Raw genomic sequence first — 27349 nt, 5'->3', positions numbered from 1 at the left:
CCAGCTGAAATGCACAGAGAGAAAATCCAAGCATGAAATGTGTTTTTTTTTTTGCTTTGCTCCCAACTTGTCAGCTTCACCCAGACTCATTCCCTCTTTTCCCTGTAACTGCCAACTAAAGTCCAGGCTTCAAAAGGTCCTTTTTAGAGTAAAGTGTAAATATAAGGACACCGAGCAGCATATGGCTCATACCTCGTCTGATACAGCAGGCACCACTGGCAGTAGTTGTCAGGGCAGCGGTTGTTCTTGCAGTAGCGTTATGAGTTGTTGTCGTTGTGGGGGGAGTAGTTGTTGTAGTGGCAACAGTTGTTGTGGTTGTGGGGGCAGTAGTTGTTGTTGTCATGATAGTATTACACAAACTGGTCCCACAGCAGTTTCGCCCAGTGGTGAGTTTCCCAAAAGTTTCCAGGAAAGGCAGGCTACTCAGGCTGGGAGCAGCCGTACAGAAGTTGCACAGCCAAAGGTTGGAGAAGTGCCGTCCAAATTCATCACTGCTGATACAAAAAGAATCATAGTTTTAACACATGAACCATGATGGTGTTTGTTAATGATTTCAGGAAGAAATATTCGGATTCTTCATTTATTTAAAATAAGCGACACCATGATCCGGCCCTCGACCTCATGTCAAAAATATAATGCTATCCAGTCTGCGAAATTATTTTTGTGGTTTCACACCAATTTAAACTGCACCTTCATATGCAATTGAAATAATTGCAAATGTATCTTAAAAAATATTCATGTGAAGCAAAATAAACAATGGCAAAAGTCACTGGTGATGCACATGTCCCGGCTCAGAGTGGAACTTCTTTGGCTTTGAAAAACAAAGATACATTTTCTTTCCAAACCGAAAAGAAAAGTGGATGATGAACAGACAGTTTCAAGACAGGTGGATATTATTCTAAACAACATTTTTTTGTGGAGTTCGGTGGAAATGCTACCTGCCGTTTTAAAGGAACACAATCTCAAGTATCATTACTAGACTTAATACGGAGGAGAACAATATGAGAAGTACCAGAGAGATGAGAGGAAAAAGGAGCCAAGCAGCTACATAGAGGACTCGTCTCAACAACGTCTTTTCCATAAAGCGAAGGACTGTGAAGCTTCAGTTGAAGCAAGTTACAAGACCACACCAAAAGTGGACTGCAACAACCACCACACAAAAAGGCATCACTGTGTAGTCAGTACTACACACAAATGTTGCCAGCTTACACTTATGCTGCAACCACAAGTGACCCAACAAAAGTGGAGTACAGTTACCACAAAGGTCACAAACTACTAGTTACTGCACAAAAGTATTAATCACAGCCACACATCACAACGTGACTAAAGTGGCCAAAACAAAAGCAGCCATCTCAAACAAAAACAAGCTGCTGTGCAAATTCTTGAACTTGCCTGGCGGCTATCTAGTCAGGGTGCTCAGTCAAAAACACAACTTGACATGCAGCAACAATGACAAAATATCTAACAAATGAGATGACCACTACACTTAACTAAAGGCCACTAATACAGACAAAAACTGCACCACATTTACCTCATGGGCACACAAACAACCGTGCTGCTAGTCTGGCTGCGTGAGGAGAGCCCACTGGAACGGGGAAGATCCGGCCTTTAAACTCCTGGCTTCGAGGCAGGAACCAATCAGCTCCCTGGACAACCTACAATCACTCAAACACACCTGCAACCAATCACACACACACATGCACACTCACTCAGGAAACAGAGGGTTATTTAAGCAGAGGGACAATAGAAACATTTATATGACCTCTGGGGTCGTAACAATATAATGCATTCCCTCAGCAGAGACTCACTTTGGTCTTTAAACACTCACTCCCTGGGAAGATTCTGACACCTAGATCTCCTGGATCCTGCAAAAATGGTGACACCATTTTCAAAGAAGTTTATTAGTGAAGAGGCGTTGGCTTTTATAGCTGATTTTAAACTCTGAAGATAACCTGCTCTGCAACAGGTTGGCCTCCTAATGTTGCCTAACCAAGCGTAACATTCCATTTCACTGATCAGTGTTGCCTCCAGATTGAAAATAATTCCTGCGGCTCCTGTGGATACATTCTGTTTCTCTCCTCCTGTATGTGTCAACTGTGAGGAATGTCTTTGTCAGCAGTGAAAATGTTTTTATAGAGTCACCAGTCGTCACTTTGTAATTTAATATCTGATCTGAGAGCCTGTGGCTGGATGAGGACGATGCACAACCCCTGAGGATTGTGGGTACTGCAATTCCAGCAGAAATCAGCAGAACATAAACAGGATCTTGACCTTTCTACTTTTGACTAATCCCGTTCTCCTTACATTAAAAAATGTTAATATAAGTTGCTTCAAATAGGGGCTCTGGTTTAGGGAGGTTCATTAATAAGGGTGGGTAAAGCCTTTGGTGTGTAGAACAGGTTTTATACAAGACAGAGCTGTGAACTTCAGTCATCAAACTTTTGCTTGAGTCATAAATCTTCTGACACTTGGCTAAATTGTAACTTGGCTTAAACACTTATGACTCACAACTTCACTTGGACTTTATCCTTTTGATTTGGAATGGAGTGATACATGTTACCGACACTTCAAAAAATTCCAGTTTGCCTCAGATTAAAAAGTGTGCAGTGACTTTTAACTCTTCATTTTCCTGACCACAGATATACTTTGAATCGCACATGCAAAACTTTCAGCTCATGGTAGCTGTGTCGCTGTGACAGCTTATTATTTAGATATTAAATGTTATAAAAATTGATTTGAGAGTAACAACTACAATTTTTTTTAAAAAGGCATCAATTACTTATGTGAATTTACTTCACTAATTTTCCTTTTTATTTTCCTTCCTTCCTTCCTTTTTATGACGCAAACTGTTGACCAACATGTGGCTGCAGCTTTCTATTGGTGGTAAAAGAAAGTCCACAGTCCAAATCTAGAGCTTTACATGAAGCCATAAACAACGCCACAGAAGTTAAACATTACTGATTATATGGTGCCAGAGCCAAAGCAGCAGCAGCAGCAGCAGAAGCAGCAGCAGAAGCAGCAGCAGAAGCAGCAGCAGAAGCAGCAGCAGAAGCAGCAGCAGAAGCAGCAGCGTACATAAAGAACAGAAACCAGAGTTGGACCAGTAACAGCTGGATGATGAGGTGAGTGTCTGCTTCTGCATTTGGGATCAGTAACACTGTTAATATATTAAACATTATGGATCATGCCGTTTCTTTGCTGCTTCCTTCCTTACCTGCCTCGTTCCTCTTACCTTTATGCCCCCTTTCTTAATTGTTCTTACTTTTTTCCACTGTGATTGTCTCTTTCTTCTCTTCTTCTTTCCTTCCCACACACTCCTTTCTTTCTATCTATTCATTGCTTGTATAAAGGATATCACTACACGTGCTCGGTAAACACAGTTTGTTTGCAAATGATTGGTTTTTATTTATGTTTGAGTTTTTTTTGGCATCAGTATTCTGTATGCCATTGAGTATTTGTTATATTCATTTTTCATCAGTGCTGCTCAATCGACACTGGAGTCCAAACTGGAGGCCCTGCAGTGCCACTTCACCTGGGAGCTGGACCCCAGCAGGTCCAAACTCTTCCGTCTCAGGGACAAGCTGGAAGACATCGGCACCGAGGAGGGTTACAGCTGGCTGGGTCACATTTACAACCTGCAGGGTTACATCCACTACCAGCTGGGATTCACCGATGATGCCCTGCGTTTCTTCAGCAGGGCTGCAGAGGCCCTGCGCCAGATGAGAAACACCGTCTCAGAAGAGGGTCCCTGGTTAGTGGTGAACTACGGGAACCAGGCTTGGCTGCACCACCACCTGGGAGAACAAGCAGAGACTCAGGCTTACCTGTCAAAGGTCGACACCCTGATGAATAAATACCCATCTCCATCCCAGGATGAGCTCCATCCGGAGATCTACGCTGAAAAAGCCTGGACCCTGATGAAGTTCAGCGCAGACAAGAAGCAGCTGGCTGCAGATTACTTCCAGAGAGCCATCAGGATGCAGCCGGACATGGTGGAGTGGAAATCCAGCCATGTCTTAGCGTTAGTCAATGCTTTTAAACACCACAACAAAAATCTGGGGGCAGATACCTTGGAGAAAATGAAAATCGCCAAGGAACACGATCCAGAGAACTTGTACCTTGCTGCACTTTACCTAGAGGCATGTGCGAAGAAAGGAAAAAAAATACAAGATGAAGTACGTGAGTTAGCCAGAAAGGTTTTAAGAAAGCCTGTCAGCAGCTACAGTGGTATCAAACCAGTACTAAGGCTGTACAGAATCTACATATCTATGGATGAGGCGATTGATTTGGCAGAGGAGGTTTTGGAAAGACATCCAGACGAACGTTATCTGAAGAGGTGTGCTGCAATCTGCTACAAGAAGAAGATCTTGTTACACAAGTCCAATCCCCCGGAGACCGGCATGATCAACAGAGCAATCAGTCTCTATAGGGAAGTGATTTCTCTTTACCCACATTCTTCACTTAAAAGAAAAATAGTTCTTGCAGAGATACACGGAGAGTCAAATCACCAAGCTGAAGCTGACGAGATATACGAGGAACTGCTAGAAAGTGATCTGGATCCCGAAGGGGCACAGATGCTTTACAACTGCTATGCAAAATATGTACATTTCATTCGAAAGGAGAGCTACAAGTCGATCGAGTATCACATGAGGGCAGCAGAGATACCGTTACAGTCTTCCTATCGTGAGAACAGCGTCAGAACGCTGCAGAGGATTAAAGACAGAAACAGAAACCGAATGTGCGGACAAATCGAGGAGCTTCTGGCTAACCTACAAGATTAAGTAGCTGTAACACAGAGGGAACACGTTGAGCTGTCCAACTGTGTGGACTAGGTCTAAATCCAGAGAGAGCGATAATTAAGTAAATTCAAATTCAGTTTTTATAAATCACGTCTTTCTTAGGATTTTCTCTACACTCCTTTGAAAGACATCTTCGTCTGTTTATGCTGTTTGTAATTATTGTTATATATAATTGTTATATATATATAATAATGTTATCATGCTGCCCTCTCATCCAGGATTCTCTTGGAGAAGAAATGTGAATCTTAACAAGACTTTTATCTGATGTTTACTCGCTCCGATGAACTCCCACCTATCTGGGCACAGCTATTGAGCCTATGTCCTGGCTCGCTGAATTTCTTTTGGTATTTAACTGTTCACATTGTTGTTTCCTTTACTATTGGCAGGGAGAAGAGATTAGTATTGTGTTGTTTATAAGGCATCCCTTGGCCAAATATTAATTACATTTTTAATTTATAATATATAAAAAGGCATAGGATGGGGGAGGGAGGTGGTTATACTAATCTCAGATAGCAAAATTGACCAGACAGCCTCACTGATTTTGGTGAAGCTGGATCATAATTAATAAAGGAAATAACTGGGATTCATTGATTTTTTCCTGGTGATAGAAATCTTTACTTGCTGCTTAGCTAGTTAGTTGAGTTAGCCATGCAGCTAGCTGTCGTGTCAGCTGGCTCAGCTCAGACTTGGAGCTTGAAGCACGGAGGGAGGTGGTGATTGCATCTGTAGCACGGGATATTTGGACCAGCGGGAGGAGGAGGTTTCCAGGCCCGAGTGGGAGAGTCAGTTAATAGTACTGCTAACTGCACAGCTAACTCGGCTAATTAGCTAACAGAAGCTAATTTTACAGTAAGGAAGTACAGGGTACATTTTTGTTGTAAAGCCTCAAACCCAACGTAACACAAGATATAAAAGACTTAAACAGGATAACAGAATTAAAATGTCATCACTTCATCATTTTATCATGTGAGACATTTATGTGAAATGCTGTCTTAATTTTTGTCTTTGTCTTAAAGGGGCACTATTTTTATATTCACATTATTAATGAGGTAATGATACAAAATCAATCATTTCCTCCCCAAAACTACAGAGTGCCCCTTTAAATATGCATATGATATTATGGCCAAAAAGCATGTTTTGTGAGGTCACAGTGATCTTAACCTTTGACCTTTGAGCACCAGATTCTAATCCTTTAATCCTTGAGTCCTTGAGTGGATGTTTGTGCCAAATTTTGAAAAACGACGCCATCACATTCTCGTCAACGTGATGATGTCTGACTGTGATCACAAGAGCCAGTTTTACAACATTCCTGACGATGAAAAGCAAAAAGCATGCGAGAGGCAAACTGTGTAAAGGAGTGACCTTGAACAACCTTTTGTAATCTGACAGTTACACAACATGTAACACAATGACATTCAAGAAAGAAAAAAGGACAAGGAAATTCTTCTTCGTCGTTCATCTCTTTGTTTTTGGAGGGACCGGGCGAAGTGTGCCGAGCTGGTGGAACAATTCTGCAGCATTGGATGGCGCACAAGGTGCAAGCCAATCGAGGTGGGATGTGAATGGATGTGAAACCCCCCTTCCAATTAAAATGTGGCTTAGTAAAATCAATAGCTGTGTGCCCCTAGAGAAAATAACTTATTGGATGCAGAAAAGAAGTAAGACTTTTACAAAATATGGCACCATTTTTAATTTATATGGAAAATTTACCAGCACACCAGAACCGGAATTCCAGATCCTTTTCAAGTAAACATGTGCTCAAGTATTTACATGTCTCCATACTCTCTTCCTGACCTAATATTAAACTTGAGTCCTGTGGTACTTCTGCAATACTTCAACATTTTGCATTTTGTTTTAACTGCTTTTATCGATGTCATGAGCCCCGATGTGCAGAGAAGTATGACTGAAATGTAAATCTAGAGTAGAAGATATAATACGACTATAGTAAAAATCAAGCCAGTGTATTTTAATAAGCCTCCAAACTGTTTTCATTATCAATTAATCAATTTTCTTGAATAATCAACATATTCATTTGTGTATAAAATGTCTGAAAATAATCAAAAATGCACATCACAGTTTATTTGTCCGACCAGCAACAAAGCAAATATTTGCCTTTTTTTTAAAAAAAAGGCTTAAGCTTCGTCCCTGACTATCAAATCTTTCTGAACACCAGTATGTGCACAAAAATAATCAATTTGCAGAATCCACTGTGTTTTGGAACAGATATATTGATGACATATTCCTGATTTGGGATGGCAGTACAACAACTTTTTGCAGCCAGGTGGTATCCTCTCACTTTGCTTCTTCTTCTCACTTTTTTGCTCACTGTGACCACTGTAACACTGTTACAGTACCTTCTAAGTGGCGGCACTGTGACTTCACGGACAAAAAACACATGTGACTAACAAATAACAACAGGAGTACCTGCACTCCACAGAAACAAAGAGAGGAACAAAGAGTAAGAGTCGTTTTATGGCATTACATCCTTTCTGTAAACCCACGCTGATTGTGGTGCGGCCTCCCCAGTTTAACGTGGGCCTACTTTTGCCACTGTTTTGTAAAACCTTGCAGGTGCACCTGGTTCAGAACTGCAATGGCGCGGATCATTTAGCGAGGCTGCGTCAGTAACAACAAGCTGCCTCCACACGCAGCTCACCTGCTGCTGTGAAAAAAAAGAATCGTGGGTTAAAAAACACAATTTGTTTTCTGGGCGACTCTATAAAAACACTTTCACTGCTGACAAAGACATTCCTCACAGTTGACACATACAAGAGGAGAGAAAACAAAGGTATCTGGAAGCATCCTGACGCGGCCACAGGAATTATTTTCAATCTGGAGGCAACAATGATCAGTGAACGGAATGTACGCATGGTTGCCAGTTTGACATCATTCAGCAAACATGAGACACATGATACTTAAAGCAGGTGATTAGAAGTCATGAGTGAGTGTATGACTGTTGACAGTTTGAAGATGTTCATTGAATGTTCACATTTAGACCATATTTCACTGGGATTTGCAATACTGGCTTTTAACTGCGAAATTCTGATGTGATTTCTTTTAGTCAGGCTCCAAGATGACCATATGCTCCTATTTGCACATTAGAGACGATAAAGGCTGTTTTAAAAGCAATAAGAAATATAAGGACATGACTGGAACTACCAATCTTCTGACTGAGAGACAATCACTTAATATATTATTTTAGATTGACGTACAACAGTGCTCCCATTATGATGTCCTGTAAGCTTTTTATTGGCAGCTCACAGTCTATATAGTTCTGACATGACATGACACGATATTGTAACCGCCTTTTAGATGGTTGAAAAGACAGTGAAAAGAGCCATAGACGTTCAGACCATAAATCACCCAACTAGAAATCAATGTTGAACTCCCAGTTTGTGCTCACTGGGTTGGTTTTTGCATCAAATTCTCGCTTGTTTTTCATTGTGGGTTCACTGACACATTAAATAAAACAAATGATCAAAGAAAGACTAACTGCTGTGTATTACTGCCTCTTTGTACAAACGATGAAAAGCCAAAAAAACTACAACAACTACTGCCCCCACTTCAACAACTGCTGCCATAACAATGACAACAACTGCTGCCCCCGCGACAACAACTACTGTCCCCACAACTACAACAACTACTGCCCCCGCGACAACAACTACTGTCCCCACAACTACAACAAATACTGCCCCCACTTCAACTAAAGTGCACCACACAAACTGATAGATCGACACTCGAATGGCCACGACGGCTTATGTTAATGTGTTTATTATTTTCTTTCATTTAAATATATAGCCACATCTGTTATTACTTTCTTGTTCTTTCACAAGAACACTTTAAATAACAAGATGCTAAAATATTAACAACATCCCAATTAATCTTTACATAGGAAGATTTTTTTTTAATTCTCTTTAAAAAATCATATTAAATTATATTTAATATACGATATGTAGATTATCTAATTTTAAAGTTGTTTTACAGCAGTATTTTTTATTCATTAATTACTAAAGAGTGAGATGTGAGATTTGTGATGTTAATTCATTGATCAAAGGTATTTTTGTGATCTCAAGTTGTTCTGGAGCCCTGGCCTTAAAAAAAATAAAATGTGCACCTTTGTGTAATAAGTTAAAGATTCCCTGGACTACATTTTACTTGGGGCACTGAGACTCATAGGGTCCATAGGTACCCACTCCACATGCACTGTGTAACAGCACATTTCTTGAAAATGCCCGGGCACATTAGAGCCCTTAGCCCTTCATCTTTTTGCCACTTTTGCCACACTGTTTGCTCCCCCAGCTGTCCTACAGGGGAAGAGCTCTGATTACCAATAACCTGATTTCCTCATCTCTATGGCACGGACTCATTGTTTGGGGACTTGTGAAAGAGGTGCAGTGACTCCTGTACCACTTTTTTGGGGTCTGGTTTCTGGTTTATTTTTCAATTTCAATCATTTCAATTTTAGATGAACCACTGACCTGTGTGTAAGATATACAGCCCTCACATTTCAGCAGTGTGTATGTACAGTAATCACTCGTTCTGTGGTTCAAAACCTCTGATAACAAAATAGTAATTATGGCCAATATTGATCCAGTTTTCATACTACATCATACGGCCAAAATGACAGCCAAACGTGCCAAAGTGTCACATTTGTCCTGGGAGAGGAAACAATTAAAAACAAAGCTCCAATGAAGTTTAAAGTATAATTAATTAATCTTTACTTTGGTTTAAATCAGTTTTTTTCTTTCAAGGATATATTTTCCTGTATAATAGTTACCAGATTAAACTGTTTATTTCTAATAAACTCATTAGAAAATGAATCTGAATCTCAGACATATAAAATAAGGCCTCATTAGGACTCTCAAATGTTTCAAGTTTAACGTTGGCAGCAACAGAAAGAAGATTTCTCAGTGTATATAATGTTTATTTATTAGCGTTCATATTTTGCACAACTGGGACACAGATTAACAAACTTTCTATGAACACAATCAGTTGCATCTGGTGATAATATTCAGGTTATAAGACATCTTAACATGATCAATAAGAGAGTTTGATTCATCAATACTCCAAAGATTACAGCAAAGCAGGTTTCATACAGAGATACGATGCTCCTACAACACAGTCCAAAAGAAAAGCAGACCAGCCCAACAGGAGAGTGTGAGCTGATCAGCAGCTACTTGAATTAATCAGGTTATTAACTGAGCTCAGATAATGATGTTTGAGCATATATACTAGTACAATACTACAATTTATGTGATTTCTTTAGTGTCAGTAACTCTGAAGACATTCAGCCACACCTGGTAAACTCAGGCTGCTGACGTCAGGAAGTCAAAGTGAAATTACACAACTTTACTTAATATTTAGATAAAAACTTGGTGAACAAAATCTGCTGTAATTATTCGTGTTGGATAAAGTCAAACTTTACTTTCTATCGCGCTGTGATCAGTGGCTCACTTCCATTTTAAGTTTTCCAAATGTGTATGTTATCAGATTAATCACATTGATTAGTGCCAAACTTTATTTCTTGCAGCGATCAGTGGCTCACTTCCATTTTAGGTTCATTTCAAGTATCATCTTTTCCTCAATTTCCACATTTCTTTCCTAAATGTTATCAAACTTTCTATGTACAGATTTCTTTAGGTGATGCAACACCTACATTTCTGTCTGAACCAGTGCTGTTAAAATCACTGAGGCTCTGGCAGCTTTTCCAGAAACTCCTCTATTTCTCTTCTCATCTGGTTCCTGATCCTGTCTTTAATGTTTCCCAGAACTCTGATGCTGTTCTGACGAAAGAAGGATTGTATCGGTATCTCTGCTGCCCTCATGTGATATTGTACTGACCCGCGGCTATCATTCAGTACAAAGTACAGATAGTTTGCATATCTGTTGTAAACCCGCTGTTGGTCTTCAGGATCCTGTTTGTCTGCAGGATCCAGATCCCTAACCCTCTCTAGCAGTTCCTGGTAAGTCTGCTCAGCTTTAGCCAGGCTGTGATTTGACTTTGCATATACGTTTGCGAGGTCTATGTGCGTCTTAAAAGAAGGCTTGGAGTAAAGAGAAACCACCTCCTCGTGGACACTGATGGCTCTGTCTATCATGCTTTGTTTTGGGGGACCGTCCTTTCTACAATAAATCTTCGAAATGTAGCTGAATGCAACACATCTCTTCAGAAAACGCACATCTGGATGCTGTTTCAGAGCCTCCTCTGCCAAAACAATGGCCTCATCAACAGATACATGCTCTCTGTAAACCCATAGCAAAGGTTTCAAACCGCTGTAGCTGCTGACTGGATTCCTCAGAATCTTTCTGGCTAACTCTTGTGCTTCTTTTGCAACTCTTTCTCCTTTCTTTGCACGTTCCTGAAGGTAGACAGCAGCGAGGTACAAGTTCTCTGGATCTTCTTCCTTTGCGATTCTCATTTTCTCCCAGACATCAGCATCCAGTCCTGTGTCGCTGTGCATAGAAACACTGACTAACGCTATCACATGGCTGGATTTCCACTCCACCATGTCCGGCTGCATCCTGATGGCTCTCTGGAAGTAATCTGCAGCCAGCAGCTTCTTGTCTGCGCTGAACTTCATCAGGGTCCAGGCTTTCTCAGCGTAGATCTCTGGATGGAGCTCGTCCTGGGATGGAGATGGGTATTTATTCATCAGGGCGTCGACCTTTGACAGGTAAGCCTGACTCTCTGCTTGTTTTCCCAGGTGGTGGTGCAGCCAAGCCTGGTTCCCGTAGTTCACCACTAACCAGGGACCCTCATCTGCTCTTCTTGTCTGGCAGAAGGCCTCTGCAGCCTTGTTGAACAAACTCTGGGCGTCTTCGGTGAACCCCAGCTTGTACTGAACGTACCCCCGCAGGTTGTAAATGTGACCCAGCCAGCTGTTTCCCTCCTCGGTGCCGATGTCTTCCAGCTTGTCCCTGAGACGGAAGAGTTCGGACCTGCTGGGGTCCAGATCCCAGGTGAAGTGGCACTGCAGGGCCTCCAGTTTGGACTCCAGTGATGTTTGACTGATGGAGAATAAAAATATCAAATATTAAAACACATCATTATAGGTCAATATAATGCTCCCTGAACTGTAATATGTTTGGATTTCCTGTTCATCTCATGTGAACAGAATGAAGGCAGAACAAACAAGTGGTGTTAGGACTACAATTAAATGAACTGCAAGGAAATGCTGCAGGAAATAATGTAGGAGGAGAGAAAGGGAGAAAGGAAAAAAGGGAACGAGGAGCATCGATAGGACAGGAAAGAAATAAGGAAGGACATAAAGAAGGAGCATTAAATAGAGAGCAAGCAGATACAAATGTGAGGAGAAACATCATTACATCATTATTGACTTGATCCATAATGTTGATATTTTAGGCTGCTGGACTCAACAAAACAACACAAACATAATGAAATAATGATGCTCATTATTTTTTACAAGCCTGTGAAATGCTGAAGCAGCCACTCACCTCATCATTCAGCTGTTTGCTCCACGCAGTTGTTCTCTTTTACTTGATTTTAGGCTGATTTTAAGCTCCTGAAGCTTCTTTGGGTTCGCTGACACGATGTGAGTCCAACTTCTGCTTCCCAGGAAATGATGTGAAGCTGTTGAGCAGGTGCACCTTTAAATAGCCACAGTGACGGAGGAGGGAAACCGAAAGTAACTGTTGCCCTCCTCCAATTAGGATCGTGAGGCACTTTGACTTTCATTTCCCAGTAACCGAAACCTACAGCCACCCATCTGTGTGTCATCCCTTACAAAGATATGCTTTTAAGTTTATTGATATAATGAACTTGACCTAAACTTCATCAACATGACCCGTGAACATTTTTAAGTTAGTTTTTTAGTGTTTTTAACGTATTTATTTTTTCCACACAACTCTTCTTGTAGCATTAATACCTTACATCTGTCAGCTGTGGCTGTCTGCAGAGAGTCAGAGACAGAGGTTACCTGGAGACACCTGCCGAGGCCACGCCCCTTCCGGTGGACCTCACGGGACCTTTATTGATAAAACCTTTGTCTGGTAGTGAATGAAGAGAGAGAAATAATGTATTGTACCAGATTAAACTGTTTATTTCTAATAAACTCATTAGAAAATGAATCTGAATCTCAGACATATAAAATAAAGCCTCATTAGGACTCTCAAATGTTTCAAGTTTAACGTTGGCAGCAACAGAAAGAAGATTTCTCAGTGTACATAATGTTTATTTATTAGCGTTCATATTTTGCACAACTGGGACACAGATTAACAAACTTTCTATGAACACAATCAGTTGCATCTGGTGATAATATTCAGGTTATAAGACATCTTAACATGATCAATAAGAGAGTTTGATTCATCAATACTCCAAAGATTACAGCAAAGCAGGTTTCATACAGAGATACGATGCTCCTACAACACAGTCCAAAAGAAAAGCAGACCAGCCCAACAGGAGAGTGTGAGCTGATCAGCAGCTACTTGAATTAATCAGGTTATTAACTGAGCTCAGATAATGATGTTTGAGCATATATACTAGTACAATACTACAATTTATGTGATTTCTTTTGTGTTAGTAACTCTGAAGACATTCAGCCACACCTGGTAAACTCAGGCTGCTGACGTCAGGAAGTCAAAGTGAAATTACACAACTTTACTTAATATTTAGATGAAAACTTGGTGAACAAAATCTGCTGTAATTATTCGCGTTGAATAAAGTCAAACTTTACTTTCTATCGTGCTGTGATCAGTGGCTCACTTCCATTTTAAGTTTTCCAAATGTGTATGTTATCAGATTAATCACATTGATTAGTGCCAAACTTTATTTCTTGCAGCGATCAGTGGCTCACTTCCATTTTAGGTTTATTTCAAGTATCATCTTTTCCTCAATTGCCACATTTCTTTCCAAAATGTTATCAAACTTTCTATGTACAGATTTCTTTAGGTGATGCAACACCTACATTTCTGTCTGAACCAGTGCTGTTAAAATCACTGCGGCTCTGGCAGGTTTTCCAGAAACTCCTCTATTTCTCTTCTCATCTGGTTCCTGCTCCTGTCTTTAATCTTTCCCAGAACTCTGATGCTGTTCTGACGAAAGAAGGATTGTATCGGTATCTCTGCCGCCTTCATGTGATATTTTATCGACCTGTTACGATCCTGTCGATCGAAGTTCAGATATTTTGCGTACTGGTTGTAAACCATCTGTTTGTCTGCAGGATCCAGATCACTCTTTAGCACCTCCTTGTAAATCTGCTCAGCTTTAGCCTGGCTGTGATTTGACTTTGCGTATATGTTTGCGAGGTCTATTTTCTTCACAAGAGAAGACTGAGGGTAAAGAGAAACCACCTCCTCGTGGAGACTGATGGCTCTGTCTATCATGCTTTGCTTCGGGCGACTTTCTCTGAAAAAAATGATCTTCCATTTGTAGCAGAGTGCAACACATCTCTTCAGAAAACGCACATCTGGATGATTTTTTAGAGCCTCCTCTGCCAAATCCATGGCCTCATCAACAGATACATAGTTTCTGTAAACCCTGAGTAGTGCCTTCACACCGCTGTAGCTGCTGACCGGATTCCTCAGAATCTTTCTGGCTAACTCTCGTGCTTCATCTTCAACTCTTTCTCCTTTCTTTGCACGTTCCTGAAGGTAGACAGCAGCGAGGTACAAGTTCTCTGGATCTTGTTCCTTTGCATTTCTCATTTTCTCCCAGACGTCAGCATCCAGTCCTGTGTCGCTGTGCTTAGAAGCACTGACTAACCCTATCACATGGCTGGTGAACCACTCCACCATGTCCGGCTGCATCCTGATGGCTCTCTGGAAGTAATCTGCAGCCAGCAGCTTCTTGTCTGCGCTGAACTTCATCAGGGTCCAGGCTTTCTCAGCGTAGATCTCTGGATGGAGCTCGTCCTGGGATGGAGATGGGTATTTATTCATCAGGGCGTCGACCTTTGACAGGTAAGCCTGACTCTCTGCTTGTTCTCCCAGGTGGTGGTGCAGCCAAGCCTGGTTCCCGTAGTTCACCACTAACCAGGGACCCTCATCTGCTCTTCTTGTCTGGCAGAAGGCCTCTGCAGCCTTGTTGAACAAACTCTGGGCGTCTTCGGTGAACCCCAGCTTGTATTGAACGTACCCCCGCAGGTTGTAAATGTGACCCAGCCAGCTGTTTCCTTCCTCGGTGCCGATGTCCTCCAGCTTGTCCCTGAGACGGAAGAGTTTGGACCTGCTGGGGTCCAGATCCCAGGTGAAGTGGCACTGCAGGGCCTCCAGTTTGGACTCCAGTGATGTTTGACTGATGGAGAATAAAAATACAGATCATCAGTCGGCTTATACAGCACACTCTGAACCTGAAGTGTGCTATGTGTGGATAAACTCTGTTCATCTCATGTGGAGGAAGGAAGATAAACATGATGTTAGGAGCACTGACTGGTCAGGAAGGAAGGGAGGAAGGAAGGAAGGGAGGAAGGAAGAATGGTTGGAAGGGAGTAAAGAACACTGACAGCAAGGAAATGAGCACAGAAGGGGAGAAAGAAGAAATGAAGGAAGGAGAGACAAAATGACTGATTAAAGAAATATGAACAAAGGAGGAAGATATAAGATATAAGCAGTAGGTGATTTGTTAATTTTGAACAGGGGGGATGGCCCAATGGGAGCACCACCCTGCCCCGACACACCTGTACACCTCCCAAAGGACACTGTTGCAGGACGCCTTAACCATGACTGACATTTCTCATTCTACAACTCCATTTGATCCAGTTATCTTCCTTCTCTCCCTGCTACAATTGCCTTTTTATAACTGTATTAAAGTAACAAGTAAATACACCTTTAAATTGTAGGCAGCGGACTGAGTTTATTCAGGCAGGGTTTTCTCATGTTTCTCACAATTCACTACAAGCAGGGTCATTTTAAGTTACATGACCGCCTGGAGTTTTTTACCATCTAAATTCCTTGAAGGACACAAAATGAACATTGTGCAAAATAGTAGAGCCCGACCGATTTATCGGCTGATATTAGCCTCTCACGATATGCACCGATATGAAAACCTTATATTTAAAAACTATAATGCAGAAAAACATGCTTGGGGTAATTTAAAATCGGTGTAATGACATAGTTTGTCCAGCAGAGGTCGCTTCAACTAATAAAACAGCTGGTGTCAGGAAATGTAACAGCTGCCTCACTAATGGTTGAACTATAAACCAGCACAACAATGACAATTACCAACACAACATAGTCACCATGTTCTGAACAGACACTAAAAACACTGGGTGTTTTATTTTGAAAATTGACCGGATGCTCTATGCTGTTCCTGTGTCTCTGACTTCCTGCCGGCGCGATCTGCTCTGTGCAGCTTGTTGCAGCTTGTGATTTGTAACACACTTTCTGCTACTGGGGGATGGAGAGTGATGGCAGGTTAACAAGGGGGACTGCATCCCCCCTCATCCCCCCTCAAATCGCTTACTGGATATAAGATATTACAGCACATTTAATTGAAACCAAACAGCCAAGATATATTTAACACCACCAGGATCAACGTTCACAGAACAATCAATCAGTGACTGGTTCTTTAAAAAGAGGAAGAAAACTCAAACTTTGTGGCCGTGACTGTAGGAACCAAGAAACACAACAAGAAACAGAAGAAAGGAAATTAAAAAGGAGGAATTAATATATCATCATTGACTTGTAGGGTTCATAATGATTATTACATGAACATTAAATACATCACAATGATGTGAAATGCAGAAGCAGTCACTCACCTCATCATTCAGCTGTTTCCTCCACACAGCAGCTCTCTAGTTATCACTAATGAACTGCTTTGGGTCCTGACACGATATCAGTGATGTCCAACTTCCTCTTTACTGTAAATGATGTCGAGCAGCAGCTTGAACGACGCCAAGCGACTTTTACAGGCGGGGCGTTTCCAAGAGTGCGGCGTCGCGAACTGACGCGAGTTCGCTTCAGACATGCGGCGAAGTTCAACAGCTGTAAGAGCTCTCATCATGAACATCCAGAGAGACGAGGAGCTCTCATCATGAACATCCAGAGAGACGAGGAGCTCTCATCATGAACATCCAGAGAGACGAGGAGCTCTCATCATGAACACTCAGAGAGACGAGGAGCTCTCATCATGAACATCCAGAGAGACGAGGAGCTCTCATCATGAACATCCAGAGAGACGAGGAGCTCTCATCATGAACATCCAGAGAGACGAGGAGCTCTCATCATGAACATCCAGAGAGACGAGGAGCTCTCATCATGAACATCCAGAGAGAAAAAGGGAGAATCGGCGAGAAAATAAGCAAAAAGATCTGAGTTTTGAGCTGTGCGAACAGAGTCGCGCGAACAAAGCGACGCGGAAATCCGCGCTGAGTTTCGTTTCCCAGGAATGAAAAGTTAAAACCTGCAGCCACGGATCTGTCCACGCGCCCTGACTGCGCACAAACACGACTCATTAAATACACGTTAGTAAGAGACAGTTTTCTGTCATCTTGACGTCAAAACTGCTGAATTGTCATAAATATTCATATACAATAGAAGAAGCAGTAAAACAACAACAGATGTGTCTTATTTGTCCTGTTTATTGACATTGGTTTGGACTCACTGGGTCACGTGACATGGAAGCTACTGAAAAACAAGCCATCATCTCAGCAATCAAAATAAATGTGCTACATGAAATCAGTTCAGTATTATTTTTTTAAAATCATAATTTTCACTAATATCATGAAGTCAGCATGAAGAAACATTGTTTTTGTGTAAATCAAACAAACTTTGCATGGTAGTGAATGGAGACAAATAATGTTTTGATCCTGTTTGAATTGTGCCATGAACTACACACACGATGTTTGTTCATTTAAAAGACACATTTTCAAGTCGATGCAGTTGCAACCTTTGTCATATCTTCTGTTTAATTGTTTACTTACATCCTCAATGCTCAAACCCAGAGAAATACATGATTTTATTCAAAACTACGGTGCGTTTCATTAGTCGGCCGTAACTTCCAGGAGAAAGTCAGAGAGGCTGGTGTGAAGTGGGCCAACATGACGACACATAATGCGAATAAAACTTTAAAACATTACCTCCTCTACGAACATTTCATTCACGAACATTCGGACAGAAAGGAAAGCGAAAGGGGAGAATCGGAAAAGTAAAAAATAAATCTGAGTGTTGAGCAGTGTGAACGTGGCCACACCGACCAGACTTTTGTATCCCAGGAGAACAAACCTGCAGCCACAGATCTGTCCGTCAAACTGAGCGCAAACAAAAACACCACTCATTAAACTTTGGACTCAATTCTTCTCTTTAGTTGATTCAAAATTAGGGACGGTTTTGTTTTCGCCTCGAAGCTGTGGATCCCTGAACGTTTTGATAGTTTGATTTCATGCAGTTGTCATGTGAGTTATTTGAACACATCAGGTAGCCTATACGTGTTAGCGATGAGCGGTTACCTGGGGGGGGACACCTGCATTGTGACGCTCTGCTGCCACCTGCTGGTGTCACCAGGTAACTAACAACTTCACCAGTCGTACACATTAAAGTGTGTTTACAGACGAGTGGTATAAAGCTCTGTGGCTGCAGAGGAAGCTGCGTGTCATCTGACAGCTCAGCTCCAGCGATGACAGCTGAGTGACCAAGTTGCATTGTGGGAAATGTAGGCAGCAGGTTTTGAAAAGGAAGAAGAATGTGTGGAAAAAAAAAAGCGATATCACTGGTTCTGCTGCATCGGGTTTTTATCATTTGTTTTTAAACTGTCCATAATGAGTCCAACAGTGTTAGACCAGTGGACTGCTTTTCAAAAAAAATAGTATTTTAAGGAATTATTTTCCCCTTATAATTATTATTAAAATCATTCAAATTAAATATAAACTCATCAGGAAATCATTCAGATATTTCAGACGTATGACATAAAGCCTCAGTGGGACTCTTTGGAAAACACAAAAGAAAAAATTAAGTGATAAAACAAATAATTTGCATCTCTTGTATTTCCAAATTTATTGTTGGCGTTAGATTTTAAAATTTCTGTTTGATTAAAACCAGTTTACAATACTGCAACCACCAAAACAAAACAACTTACAGAAGATTTTAAAGGTATGTTTATTATATTTATTAGTAATTTGAACAAATGAGTGAATACAATCGGTTACATCTGGCAATCATTTTTAGGTTATACATCAAATTAACTGTGACGTCATCAATACTCTGAATATAACAGCAGAACAAGTGTTGCATAAAGGATATAATGTTCTTATATAAACTTAAAATACAGTGCGAAAAACACAATTATAACAACAGTAAACACTATCGAGAACAAAATGGATTTAATTAATCGTGTAGTCTGAATTTTATTAATGACAGTTGAACATGTGGATGTTGTTTAAAGGACCATTGCAGTGTTGTTGAATGGTTCAGCTGCTTCATACAACTGTTGGTCTTCAGCACAAATGTGCAAGTTTCAAACAGCCTTTGTCTCCCGTTGACTTTGCTTTAGTCTAACAACCTGCTGGCTTGTTGATGGGACATAACACGTTTTGAGTAAGTTATTGCTGCCTTAATTGACACGTTTTCTTTTCACCTTGTCTTTTTTCTGTGTTAATTTAAATTCTGTGTAAAATGATCCTCCATATTTATGCGGTCGTCTATGAAGATGCACTGGAAGCAGACTTGCACAGCATCACCTTAATGTGTACGTATGTAATCAAATTAATGAGCCTGTATGTTTCTTTGTTGTTATTTTTCTGGGTTTACAGACACTGCACTATGGCTCTTGCAGGTTTTCCAGAAACTCCTCTATTTCTTCCGCCCGTTCCCCGCTCCTGTCTTTAATCTTTCCCAGAGCTCTGATGCTGTTGTCACGAAAGCGTGATTTGTGCGGTATCTCTGCCGCCTTCATGTGATACTGTACTGATCCTGGACGATCCTGTCGATCGAAGTTCAGATAGTTTGCGAACTTGTTGTAAACCGTCTGTTTGTCTGCCAGTTCCAGATCACTCTCTAGCAGTTCCTGGTAAATCTGCTCAGCTTTAGCCTGGCTGTGGTTTGACTTTGCGTATAAGTTTGCGAGGTCTACTCTCTTCAAAAGACAAGACTGAGGGTAAAGAGAAATCACCTCCTCATGGAGACTGATCGCTCTGTCTATTGTGCTTTGTTTTGGGTAACTGCCCCTGGAAGAAATGATCCATTTGTAGCAGAGTGAAGCACAGCTCTTCAGAAAACGCACATCTGGATGCTGTCTCAGAGCCTCCTCTGCCAAATCAACGGCCTCATCGACAGAAACATAGTTAAAGTAAACCCAAAGCAATGCCTTCAAACCGCTGTAGCTGCTGACTGGATCTCTCAAAATCTTTCTGGCTAACTCTTGTGCTTCATCTTCAACTCTTTCTTTCTCCATCATTTTAGCATTCTGCTCAAGGTAGTGAACAGCGAGGTACAAGTTCTCTGGATCTTCTTCCTTTGCGATTCTCATTTTCTCCAACATGTCAGCATCCAGTCCTGTCTTGAATGTTGATAAGACACTATACAACACTAAGACATGGCTGGATTTCCACTCCACCATGTCCGGCTGCATCCTGATGGCTCTCTGGAAGTAATCTGCAGCCAGCTGCTTCTTGCCTGCGCTGAACTTCATCAGGGTCCAGGCTTTCTCAGCGTAGATCTCTGGATGGAGCTCGTCCTGGGATGGAGATGGGTATTTATTCATCAGGGCGTCGACCTTTGCCAGGTAAGCCTGACTCTCTGCTTGTTCTCCCAGGTGGTGGTGCAGCCAAGCCTGGTTCCCGTAGTTCACCACTAACCAGGGACCCTCATCTGCTCTTCTTGTCTGGCAGAAGGCCTCTGCAGCCTTGTTGAACAAACTCTGGGCGTCTTCGGTGAACCCCAGCTTGTATTGAACGTACCCCCGCAGGTTGTAAACGTGACCCAGCCAGCTGTTTCCCTCCTCGGTGCCGATGTCCTCCAGCTTGTCCCTGAGAAGGAAGAGTTTGGACCTGCTGGGGTCCAGATCCCAGGTGAAGTGGCACTGCAGGGCCTCCAGTTTGGACTCCAGTGATGTTTGACTGATGGAGAATAAAAATACAGATCATCAGTCGGCTTATACAGCACACTCTGAAGTGTGCTATGTGTGGATAAACTCTGTTCATCTCATGTGGAGGAAGGAAGATAAACATGATGTTAGGAGCACTGAATGGTCAGGAAGGGAGGGAGGAAGGAAGGAAGGAAGGAAGGAACACTGACAGCAAGGAAATGAGCACAGAAGGGGAGAATGAAGAAATGAAGGAAGGAGAGACAAAATGACTGATTAAAGAAATATGAACAAAGGAGGAAGATATAAGATATAAGCAGTAGGTGATTTGTTCATTTTGAACAGGGGGGACGGCCCAATGGGAGCACCACCCTGCCCCGACACACCTGTGCACCTCCCAAAGGACACTGTTGCAGGACGTCTTAGGACAATTGTCTTTTTATAACTGTATTAAAGTAACAAGTAAATACACCTTTAAATTGTAGGCAGCGGACTGAGTTTATTCAGGCAGGGTTTTCTCATGTTTCTCACAATTCACTACAAGCAGGGTCATTTTAAGTTACATGACCGCTTGGAGTTTTTTACCATCTAAATTCCTTGAAGGACACAAAATGAGCATTGTGCAAAATAGTAGAGCCCGACCGATTTATCGGCAGATATTAGCCTCTCACGATATGCACCGATATGAAAACCTTATATTTAAAAACTATAATGCAGAAAAACATGCTTGGGGTAATTTAAAATTGGTGTAATGACATAGTTTGTCCAGCAGAGGTCGCTTCAACTAATAAAACAGCTGGTGTCCGGAAATGTAACAGCTGCCTCACTAATGGTTGAACTATAAACCAGCACAACAATGATAATTACCAACACAACATAGTCACCATGTTCTGAACAGACACTAAAAACACTGGGTGTTTTATTTTGAAAATTGACCGGATGCTCTATGCTGTTCCTGTGTCTCTGACTTCCTGCCGGCGCGATCTGCTCTGTGCAGCTTGTTGCAGCTTGTGATTTGTAACACACTTTCTGCTACTGGGGGATGGAGAGTGATGGCAGGTTAACAAGGGGGACTGCATCCCCCCTCATCCCCCCTCATCCCCCCTCAAATGGATATAAGACACTTTACAGCACATTTAATTGAAACCAAACAGCCAAGATATATTTAACACCACCAGGATCAACGTTGACAGAACAATCAATCAGTGACTTCTTCTTTAAAAAGAGGAAGAAAACTCAAACTTTGTGGCCGTGACTGTAGGAACCAAGAAACACAACAAGAAACAGAAGAAAGTAAATTAAAAAGGAGGAATTAATATATCATCATTGACTTGTAGGGTTCATGATGATTATTACATGAACATTAAATACATCATAATGATGTGAAATGCAGAAGCAGTCACTCACCTCATCATTCAGCTGTTTCCTCCACACAGCAGCTCTCTAGTTATCACTAATGAACTGCTTTGGGTCCTGACACGATATCAGTGATGTCCAACTTCCTCTTTTCTGTAAATGATGTCGAGCAGCTTGAACGACGCCAAGCGACTTTTACAGGCGGGGCGTTTCCAAGAGTGCGGCGTCGCGAACTGACGCGAGTTCGCTTCAGACATGCGGCGAAGTTCAACAGCTGTAAGAGCTCTCATCATGAACATCCAGAGAGACGAGGAGCTCTCATCATGAACATCCAGAGAGACGAGGAGCTCTCATCATGAACATCCAGAGAGACGAGGAGCTCTCATCATGAACATCCAGAGAGACGAGGAGCTCTCATCATGAACATCCAGAGAGAAAAAGGGAGAATCGGCGAGAAAATAAGCAAAAAGATCTGAGTGTTGAGCTGTGCGAACAGAGTCGCGCGAACAAAGCGACGCGGAAATCCGCGCTGAGTTTCGTTTCCCAGGAATGAAAAGTTAAAACCTGCAGCCACGGATCTGTCCACGCGCCCTGACTGCGCACAAACACGACTCATTAAATACACGTTAGTAAGAGACAGTTTTCTGTCATCTGTCACATCTACAAATGTTGTGTATCCTGTGACGTGCACAAAATATAACTTGTAAATTGTTGGTCCTGGTGACTGGACTGAAACGTCGACATTATTATTTACCTTTAATAACTAAAACGCATGTTCAGTTATAACTGCATTCTGTTCTGCCCGTTTCCTCACAGACCAACATATTGGTACTTTTAACTCGCTGGTGAAACCCTGAAGTGACTCATCTTTGGTTTTACAGTTTAACTGTCGGCCTGGTGTTCAGTTTTTCCTGTTCACATTCAGTACATCAGCACCTTTGGCGTCTCCGTCAGGATTTACACCTGAGAATGTTTCCTGTTTATCAAAACCTGTAAGAATCATAAACGTGTGTTTGTCACACAGATTATTTTCTGCAATAATCCACTTCAAAACTCCCATAGGCTTCTTGTGGAGGGAACCAGGGAGATGCTAACTGCTAACATGCTAACCACCATTTTGCTCTGAGTAGCCCTGCGGTGCATCATTTAGTTTAGTTCAAGGTTAAAAGGCGCTCAGAGCTAACGAGCTCGCTCGGTCTCCAACAGGACGACAAGTTTACTCGTCAAGCTGACTTCCTGTTGGTTGACGGCACCAGTTGGTGCTGAAAAATGAAGCTGAAAATCAGATTAACTTCTTTTATTACAACTTTTATTTAAAACTTCTGATCATACGAACACATACAATGAAAACATTTTGTGGGAAAATATATTTGTTTCCATGGAAACCATCAGACGATTGATAGCAGGGTGAAGTGAATCTGTTCTGACTGATCATGTTGAATCATCTTTTCCTCAATTTCCACATTTCTTTCCAAAATGTTATCAAACTTTCTATGTACAGATTTCTTTAGGTGATGCAACACCTACATTTCTGTCTGAACCAGTGCTGTTAAAATCACTGAGGCTCTGGCAGCTTTTCCAGAAACTCCTTTACTTCTCTTCTCATCTCATCTGGTTCCTGCTCCTGTCTTTAATGTTTCCCAGAACTCTGACGCTGTTCTGACGAAAGGAGGATTGTATCGGTATCTCTGCTGCCTTCATGTGATATATTACTGACCTGCAGTTATCCTTCACTACATAGTGTAGATATTTTGCATATTTGTTGTAAACCATCTGTTTGTCTGCAGGATCCAGATCACTCTTTAGCAGTTCCTTGTAAATCTGCTCAGCTTTAGCCTGGCTGTGATTTGACTTTGCGTATATGTTTAAGAGGTCTATGTGCATCTTAAAAGAAGGCTTGGGGTAAAGAGAAATCAGCTCCTCGTGGACACTGATTGCTCTGTCGATCATGCTTTGGTCTGGGGGACTGTCCTTTCCAAGATAAATCTTCGAACTGTAGCAGAATGCAACACATCTCTTCAGAAAACGCACATCTGGATGCTGTTTCAGAGCCTCCTCTGCCAAATCAATGGCCTCATCAACAGATACATGCTTTCTGTAAACCCATAGCAAAGGTTTCAAACCGCTGTAGCTGCTGACTGGATTCATCAAAATCTTTCTGGCTAACTCTCGTGCTTCATCTTCAACTCTTTCTCCTTTCTTTGCACGTTCCTGAAGGTAGACAGCAGCGAGGTACAAGTTCTTTGGATCTTGTTCCTTTGCATTTCTCATTTTCTCCCAGACGTCATCCTCTGGCCCTGTGTCGCTGTGCATAGAAGCACTGACTAACCCTATCACATGGCTGGTGAACCACTCCACCATGTCCGGCTGCATCCTGATGGCTCTCTGGAAGTAATCTGCAGCCAGCAGCTTCTTGTCTGCGCTGAACTTCATCAGGGTCCAGGCTTTCTCAGCGTAGATCTCTGGATGGAGCTCGTCCTGGGATGGAGATGGGTATTTATTCATCAGGGCGTCGACCTTTGCCAGGTAAGCCTGACTCTCTGCTTGTTCTCCCAGGTGGTGGTGCAGCCAAGCCTGGTTCCCGTAGTTCACCACTAACCAGGGACCCTCATTTGCTCTTCTTGTCTGGCAGAAGGCCTCTGCAGCCTCGTTGAACAAACTCTGGGCCTCTTCGGTGAACCCCAGCTTGTACTGAACGTACCCCCGCAGGTTGTAAATGTGACCCAGCCAGCTGTTTCCCTCCTCCGTGCCGATGTCCTCCAAATGGTACCTGAGACCAAAGAGTTTGGACCTGCTGAGGTCCAGATGCCAGGTGAAGTGGCACTGCAGGGCCTTCAGTTTGGACTCCAGTGATGTTTGACTGATGGAGAATAAAAATATCAAATATTAAAACACATCATTATAGGTCAATATAATGCTCCCTGAACTGTAATATGTTTGGATTTCCTGTTCATCTCATGTGAACAGAATGAAGGCAGAACAAACAAGTGGTGTTAGGACTACAATTAAATGAACTGCAAGGAAATGCTGCAGGAAATAATGTAGGAGGAGAGAAAGGGAGGAAGGAAAAAGGGAATGAGGAGCATCGATAGGACAGGAAAGAAATAAGGAAGGACATAAAGAAGGAGCATTAAATAGAGAGCAAGCAGATACAAATGTGAGGAGAGGGAAAGTAGACGTCCCTGACCCAGAGGGAAAACAAGACGACAACAAAAACATGGAGGAAAGAAAAGTAAGATTAAAGAAGGACTTGAGAGAATGAAAACATCATTATTGACTTGATCCATAATGTTAATATTTTAGGCTGCTGGACTCAACAAAACAACAAAAACATAATGAAATAATGATGCTCATTATTTTTTACAAGCCTGTGAAATGCTGAAGCAGCCACTCACCTCATCATTCAGCTGTTTGCTCCACGCAGTTGTTCTCTTTTACTTGATTTTAGGCTCTCGAAGATTCTTTGGGTTCGCTGACACGATGTGAGTCCAACTTCTGCTTCCCAGGGAATGATATGAATCTATTGAGCATGTGCACCTTTAAATAGCCACAGTGACTGATGAACCTGTTGGACTTGTTTCCAAACTTTCGGTTACCATACTCCAATAAGGATCATGAGGCACCTTGACTTTCATTTCCCTGCTTTACGGGAAACGATGTGAAGTTGTTGAGCAGGTGCACCTTTAAATAGCCACAGTGACTGATGAACCTGTTGGACTTGTTTCCAAACTTTCGGTCACCTTACTCCAATAAGGATCATGAGACACCTTGACTTTCATTTCCCAGTAACCGAAAGTTTATTGATATAATGAACTTGACCTAAACTTCTTTTTTGGGAGGGAAACTAAACAGCAACATCAACATGACCCGTCAACATTTTTAAGTTAGTTTTTTAGTGTTTTTAGGTATTTATTTTGTCCACACAACTCTTCTTGTAGCATTAATACCTTACATCTGTCAGCTGTGGCTGTCTGCAGAGTCAGAGACAGAGGTTACCTGGAGACACCTGCCGAGGTCACGCCCCTTCCGGTGGACCTCACGGGACCTTTATTGATAAAACCTTTGTCTGGTAGTGAATGAAGAGAGAGAAATAATGTATTGTACCAGATTAAACTGTTTATTTCTAATAAACTCATTAGAAAATGAATCTGAATCTCAGACATATAAAATAAAGCCTCATTAGGACTCTCAAATGTTTCAAGTTTAACGTTGGCAGCAACAGAAAGAAGATTTCTCAGTGTATAAAATGTTTATTTATTAGCGTTCATATTTTGCACAAGTGGGACACAGATTAACAAACTTTCTATGAACAGTCTAGTTGTTCTCTTTTACTTGATTTTAGGCTGATTTTAAGCTCCCGAAGCTTCTTTGGGTTCGCTGACACGATGTGAGTGATGTCCAACTTCTGCTTTACGGGAAACGATGTGAAGCTGTTGAGCAGGTGCACCTTTAAATAGCCAAGGTGACTGATGAACCTGTTGGACTTGTTTCCAAACTTTCGGTTACCTTACTCCAATAAGGATCATAAGGCACCTTGACTTTCATTTCCCAGTAACCGAAACCTACAGCCACCCATCTGTGTGTCATCCCTTACAAAGATATGCTTTTAAGTTTATTGATATAATGAACTTGACCTAAACTTCATCAACATGACCCGTCAACATTTTTAAGTTAGTTTTTTAGTGTTTTTAAAGTATTTATTTTTTCCACACAACTCTTCTTGTAGCATTAATACCTTACATCTGTCAGCTGTGGCTGTCTGCAGAGAGTCAGAGACAGAGGTTACCTGGAGACACCTGCCGAGGCCACGCCCCTTCCGGTGGACCTCACGGGACCTTTATTGATAAAACCTTTGTCTGGTAGTGAATGAAGAGAGAGAAATAATGTATTGATCCTGTTTGAATTGTGTCATGAATCACACATATGATGTTTGTCAGTTTAAAAAGATATTTTTTTTAAAAGGCAAAAAAGTCTCAGTTTGTCATCAAACTAATGAAACATCAGACTGTGAAGATGTGTCATTATAAAGACGACACAGCCAACAGCCTCGTTAGCGACGTCGTCTCCTGACTTAGACATTGTAGAGCTGCTCCTGTATATCAGCAGCTCACAGAACTGAACCAGAACCGCAGTCGTCAATATGAGCAGATTTATTTACATCTTATGTAGCCGTTCATGTAGTTCACAGAGCGCTTTAACACAAAACTTGATTTTACTTTAA

The 27349-nt window shown here is 41.7% G+C and overlaps 4 protein-coding genes and 1 pseudogene across 4 annotated transcripts; 1 reads left to right on the top strand and 4 right to left on the bottom strand.

Annotated features, from left to right (window-relative positions):
* Positions 1-3105: 3105 nt before the first annotated feature.
* On the top strand, positions 3106-6629 carry LOC141004935 (interferon-induced protein with tetratricopeptide repeats 2-like). The gene is made up of 2 exons (XM_073476649.1): positions 3106-3122; positions 3479-6629. Exons 1-2 carry the CDS (start codon positions 3115-3117, stop codon positions 4779-4781), a joined length of 1311 nt encoding a protein of 436 aa, XP_073332750.1. The 5' UTR covers positions 3106-3114; the 3' UTR covers positions 4782-6629.
* Positions 6630-9712: 3083 nt separating this feature from the next.
* LOC141005424 (interferon-induced protein with tetratricopeptide repeats 1-like) lies at positions 9713-12386 on the bottom strand. Its single transcript, XM_073477276.1, has 2 exons — positions 12255-12386; positions 9713-11807 (listed from the first exon to the last, which is right to left on the bottom strand). The coding sequence occupies exons 1-2, from the start codon at positions 12260-12262 to the stop codon at positions 10484-10486; spliced, it is 1332 nt and encodes a 443-aa protein (XP_073333377.1). The 5' UTR covers positions 12263-12386; the 3' UTR covers positions 9713-10483.
* A 584-nt stretch (positions 12387-12970) lies between these two features.
* On the bottom strand, positions 12971-16638 carry LOC141005425 (interferon-induced protein with tetratricopeptide repeats 1-like). The gene is made up of 2 exons (XM_073477277.1): positions 16514-16638; positions 12971-15051 (listed from the first exon to the last, which is right to left on the bottom strand). Exons 1-2 carry the CDS (start codon positions 16519-16521, stop codon positions 13752-13754), a joined length of 1308 nt encoding a protein of 435 aa, XP_073333378.1. The 5' UTR covers positions 16522-16638; the 3' UTR covers positions 12971-13751.
* Positions 16639-18829: 2191 nt separating this feature from the next.
* Positions 18830-22292, bottom strand: LOC141005002 (interferon-induced protein with tetratricopeptide repeats 5-like). The gene is made up of 2 exons (XM_073476731.1): positions 22180-22292; positions 18830-20806 (listed from the first exon to the last, which is right to left on the bottom strand). The coding sequence occupies exons 1-2, from the start codon at positions 22185-22187 to the stop codon at positions 19510-19512; spliced, it is 1305 nt and encodes a 434-aa protein (XP_073332832.1). The 5' UTR covers positions 22188-22292; the 3' UTR covers positions 18830-19509.
* A 1201-nt stretch (positions 22293-23493) lies between these two features.
* On the bottom strand, positions 23494-24999 carry LOC141004723 (interferon-induced protein with tetratricopeptide repeats 1B-like; annotated as a pseudogene).
* Between the last annotated feature and the right edge of the window lie 2350 nt (positions 25000-27349).

The sequence above is a fragment of the Pagrus major genome, chromosome 11, assembly GCF_040436345.1.
Source record: "Pagrus major chromosome 11, Pma_NU_1.0".
In the NCBI taxonomy this organism is placed as follows: domain Eukaryota; kingdom Metazoa; phylum Chordata; class Actinopteri; order Spariformes; family Sparidae; genus Pagrus; species Pagrus major.
The sequence above is the reverse complement of the archived record's forward strand: the minus strand, read 5'-3'. Positions and strand labels throughout refer to the sequence as shown.